Source organism: Puccinia triticina, chromosome 5A (assembly GCF_026914185.1).
Source record: "Puccinia triticina chromosome 5A, complete sequence".
Classification (NCBI taxonomy): Eukaryota; Fungi; Basidiomycota; class Pucciniomycetes; order Pucciniales; family Pucciniaceae; genus Puccinia; species Puccinia triticina.
The window spans coordinates 4,579,620-4,585,048 of NC_070562.1; the positions used below are offsets into that span (position 1 = coordinate 4,579,620).

General features: G+C 43.2%; 1 protein-coding gene across 1 annotated transcript; it reads right to left on the bottom strand.

Annotated features, from left to right (window-relative positions):
* Positions 1–450: 450 nt before the first annotated feature.
* Positions 451–1,299, bottom strand: PtA15_5A566 (uncharacterized protein; the record flags this gene model as incomplete). Its single annotated transcript, XM_053169341.1, has 3 exons — positions 451–702; positions 821–997; positions 1,141–1,299. The coding sequence occupies 3 exons, from the start codon at positions 1,297–1,299 to the stop codon at positions 451–453; spliced, it is 588 nt and encodes a 195-aa protein (XP_053020548.1).
* Between the last annotated feature and the right edge of the window lie 4,130 nt (positions 1,300–5,429).

Genomic DNA, 5,429 nt, shown 5'->3' on the forward strand with positions numbered 1-5,429 from the left:
TTGTCAAGGGTATTCTTTTATTCCTCAAGTCTACCATTAGCTAACTATTTTATTTTATTTTATTTTATTTTATTTTATTTTATGATATGTTTAAGTCATGGGTAAATGTAACAGACCTGTGTTGTAGAGCACAATTCCCACCTGCAAAGGGCTGTCATGGGCTTGCTTGGGAAGATCACATGCCCACTGACAAGAGAGGCTTCGTTGAGTTTAAATCTGCTCATGATAATTCATTGGTTTGGCTCAGGAGTTAAGCAGTAAAGCTTTTAAAGATGCAGGGAGAAAATTGACCAAAAATATCCAAACATATCTGTACCAACATTTGGGTAGATCAGCAACAAACATGACATTGATCACGCGGACAGAGAAATAAGGGAGGGAGAGACTATAAGAGAGAATTACTGTTATCACAAAACTTGAGGGGTTATTGACTGTGGGGACTGACCAATGTTAGTGGTGTAGTTGGTTGCCCCAAAAATCAGCTTTGGTGCTCGGTAGTACCTTGAACAAACTGAGGTTCGGTTCTCCAGCCACCAAGATCTTTGCTGATCCAAAATCACACGACTCAAGCACTCCAGTCGAGGGGTTTAATAACAAGTTCTGAGGCTTGATGTCTCGATGGCATATTCCAAGCGAGTGGACGTAGGCTAGCGATTGCAAGAGCTGATAGACGTATAGCTTGATGTTCAAGATCGGCATGACCTGAAGCATGAGTGGTACCAACGGATTGATTAGACCATATTGGACGAGATGCGAGAGCGATCAGTCGGCGATGAGAGCCAGCCGCCTGATACACTGGAGCATGGACTGGGGGACTGACCTGCTTTAATTTGGAGGAGTGGCGGGAGGCCCGGTACACGGTTTCGGGCACATCCTCAATCACCAAGTTCAAAAAGACTTCATTGCGCTTTGCCTGCCGAGGATCGTATGGGGGGGTGATGTAAGCAACCAAGAATATCAATACTCTAGGAGCTTGGATAGGAGTGGCTCGCCTTATCTCCACTCCAATAGAAATAAGCACGTAGATTGACGACGTTTGGATGGATCAGCAGTTTCATAATTTGGAGCTCTCAATTCTGGGGCCGTGCATAGATACAGGTGAGCAGGTCTGGGGGGAACGAGGAGAAGGATGCGACGGACTTTGAATTGTTTATCTTGCAAGACTTTCTTGATCGCGACCTCTTCTTTGCCAGAGGGATGGACGGATCCAACGACTAGTTGAGCGCTGAGGAAAACGCCAAAGGAGCCGTTCCCAACGGCCGGTGTAGCCAATCTCGCGTTGCTCGCCCGTCCGCCCATTGCAGGCCAGGTCCTTCATTACTTTGTTTGGTTTGTTGACTGTGTGTGGCGGGGTGGTAGGTCAGCCGCTGTTTTGGTAGTCAGTTTGCTTCTGGCTAGGATGGTGGCTGGACAAATCAGAGGTGTTAGAGCCTGCGCGGAGTGAATTATCAGCTGCAAGGACAAAGATGTCAGCATGGACAAAAACACAGACAAAGTTGAGTGTGCAGTTCGAGGTTAGTGGTTGCGCGGGAGTGGCGTTGGTGCAAAGGAACATGGCAGTGGCGCCACGATGCCCCCGACAGGTCAAATTCTACGGTCAATTTCAGCTTCCAGTAGCGCACATCAGATGTGTTGACCAGGATGGCCAGAAGATCTGAGATGTAGCTAATGCCTTGCGGGTCAAAAATTTGTACAGCGGCGGCGTGGCGGAGGCATTGTTGTTGAGGATACATGCGGGGGGATCCCAGGGGAAGGCTTGAGGCGAGCTTGGCACTGCTGGTTGATGGTGTATAAAAGGGGGTTGTTGTGTTCAAATGATCCCCCAGGCGTCCTCTGCCGCTGTACTTCCAGGTGCGGTTCATCCTCACCCCCTCCGCTGTTGCACTTGTGCAGTTTGAGGGGTTAAACTTGTTGGCCCCCCTTTGCATAATGCCTTAAATGCCGCGCGCTTGGGGTCATCCTCTCATTGTTTTTTAACCCTGCTAGACAGGGATGGACGGTGGGCCACGGTGCATCAGCTTGCTGATACTAGGTGGCTGGGTGCAGGTTGTTGTAAAATTGTGTTTTTTTGTTGATTTTGGCATTTGTAGAGGGAAAACCCTTCATGTCTTTTTCTGGAAGTTGTAGAGGGGAAAACCTTCATTTTTTGTTTGTGATTTTTGGAGATTTGTAGGGGAAACCCTTGAATTTTTGTTTTGTGATTCAGAGGCTTTAATAAACTTGGATTTTGCAACTGATCACAGTGTGGCTGCTACATTTGGGGGTTTTGTGGTCATTCAAGGTACACAAGTCATCCTGAGGGCATTTGATCATTTTGGTACCAATATCATGGAAAAAATCCCACGCTGCGCTGAGATGTAGTGGCAGAAACACCAAGAAACTACCAAATTAGTGATATTTGGCAACTGATCAAATTGTGGCTGCTACATATATTTGGGGGTTTTGTGGTCATTCAAGGTACACAAGTCATCCTTGAGGGCATTTAATCATTTTGGTACCAATATCATCAAAGAACCCCCACGCCGGGCTGAGATGTAGTGGCAGAAACACCAAGAAACTACCACATTAGTGATATTTTGCAACTGATCACAGTGTGGCTGCTACATTTGGGGATTTTGTGGTCATTTGAGGTACTCAATTAATCTGTGAGGGAATTTTATCATTTTGGTACCAATATCATGGAAGAACTCCCATGCTGCGCTGAGATATAGTGGCAGAAACACCAAGAAACTACCAAATTAGTGATATTTTGCAACTGATCACATTGTAGCTGCTACATTTGGGGGTTTTGTTGTCATTCAAGGCACTCAATTAATCTTTGAGGGAATTCATCATTTTGGTACCAATATCATGGAAGAAATCCCACGCTGCGCTGAGATATAGTGGCAGAAACACCAAGAAACTACAAAATTAGTGATATTCGGCAACTGATCACATTGTGGCTCCTACACTTGGGGGTTTTGTGGTCATTCAAGGTATTCAATCAATATTCGAGGGCATTTGATCATCTTGGTACCAATATCATGGAAGAACTCCCATGCTGCGCTGAGATATAGCAGCAGAAACACCAAAAAACTACCAAATTAGTGATATTTTGCAACTCATCACAGTGTGGCTGCTACATTTGGGGGTATTGTGGCCATTCAAGGTACACAATGAATCTTCAGGGGCATTTGATCCTTTTGGTACCAATATCATGGAAGAAATCCCACGCTGCGCTGAGATATAGTGGCAGAAACACCAATAAATGACCAAATTAGTGATTTTTGGCAACCGATCACATTGTAGCTGCTACATTTGGGGGTTTTGTGGTCATTCAAGGAACACAATGAATCTTTGAGGCATTTGATCATTTTGGTACCAATATCATCAAAGAAATTCCACACTGGGCTGAGATATAGTGGCAGAAACACCAAGAAACTACCAAATTAGTGATATTTGGCAACTGATCACATTGTGGCTGCTCCATTTGGGGGTTTTGTGGTCATTCAAGGTACTCGATGGATCTTTGAGGGAATTTCATCATTTTGGTACCAATATCATGAAAGAAATCCCACCCTGCGCTGAGATATAGTGGCAGAAACACCAATAAACAACCAAATTAGTGATATTTGGCAACCAATCACATTTTAGCTGCTACATTTGGCGTTTTGTGGTCATTCAAGGTACACAATGAATCTTTGAGGGCATTTGATCATTTTGGTACCAATAACATGGAAGAACTCCCACACTGCGCTGAGATATAGTGGCAGGAACACCAAGAAACTACCAACAACACTGCAAGAGCTACGCTGCGCTACGAAAAGCGGCGCTTTTGCGTAGCAAAGCGGAAACACGCTACTCTGGATCCAGAATAGCGTTAGCGCTAGCGGAAAATTGCTACTTTGAGCAGTAGGAAAGCACCAGAACCGCTACTGCAGTTTTGGCCTCCGCGTAGCGAAGCGCTTTCTTTTGCCGCTTTGCTACAGTATAGCGCAGCGGAAAAATTGACGCTTTTGGGCGCATTTTGGCGCTAATACACTACCAAGATGGATGAATTTGCGATGTCGTATATTGGCCAATATAGCGTATATTGATCAATTTTTTTTTTTTGATTATTCCTCTTGATACCTTTGTCTGTTTTCCATGTCTCCTTGATACTATTCTATAATCTATCTCCTTCTGAATGTGTTAGCTTCAAGCCACAGGATTTTTTTTTTCTTTTGCCTGATAACATTCATAAATTTCTACATACACCACTCAATTCTTCCTGAAAAAAAGATGTTGCAAGTTTTAGGATTAATCCAGGGTAGCTGAGGGGTCTCAAATTTTTTTTCTTTTTTTTTTTACTTCAACAATTGATGTTATCAGAAGTCTCCAAATCAACTTTTTTTCAAAAGAGGAAAAACATTGACCCCTGACCTCTCTCATGATACCATCCTGCACACATTTTTAATTTGGTTGGTTGAACTTGCTCATGATATTGCATATCATACTTGAAGTGCTACATGCATAGAAGGCCTTTTTGGAATTAGTTTACCATGGTTTAGCATCTTTTTGTCAGGTTCTTTTTTTTCTCTACTTTTGTTATCAACCACAGATTAATGAGGAATATTTCTACATAAAATTTCATCGGACGATTGTTCTGCATATAAAACCCAGAAATATTTTAACATATAATTTCTTTGGGGTCGCATCCATTATGCAGCAGCAACAATGTGATCAGTTCCCAAATATCACTAATTTGGTAGTTTCTGGCCATTTCTGCCACTATATCTCAACACAGCGTGGGAGTTCTTCCATGATATTATTATCAAAATGATCAATAGCCACCAAGAATTCATTGTGTACCTTAAATGACCACAAAACCTCCAAATGTAGCAGCTACAATCTGACCAGTTGCCAAATCTCACTAATTTGGTATTTTCTTGGTGTTTCTGCCACTATATCTCTGCGCAGCATGGGAGTTCTTCCATGATATTGGTACCAAGATGATCAAATGCCCTCAAAGATTGATTGAGTACCTCCAATGAGCACAAAACCCCCAATTGTAGCAGGCACAATGTGATCAGTTGCCAAATATCACTAATTTGGTAGTTTCTTGGTGTTTCTGCCACTATATCTCAGCGGAGAATGGGGGTTCTTCCATGATATTGGTACCAAAATGATCAAATGCCCCTGAAGATTCATTGTGTACCTTGTATGACCACAAAACCCCCAAATGTAGCAGCCACAGCGCAGCATGGGAGTTCTTCCATGATATTGGTACCAAAATGATCAAATGCCCTCAAACATTCAGTGAGTACCTTGAATGACCACAATACCCCCAAATGTAGCAGCCACACTGTGATCAGTTGCAAAATATCACTAATTTGGTAGTTTCTTGGTGTTTCTGCCACTATATCTTAGCACAGCATGGGAGTTCTTCCATGATATTGGTACCAAAATTA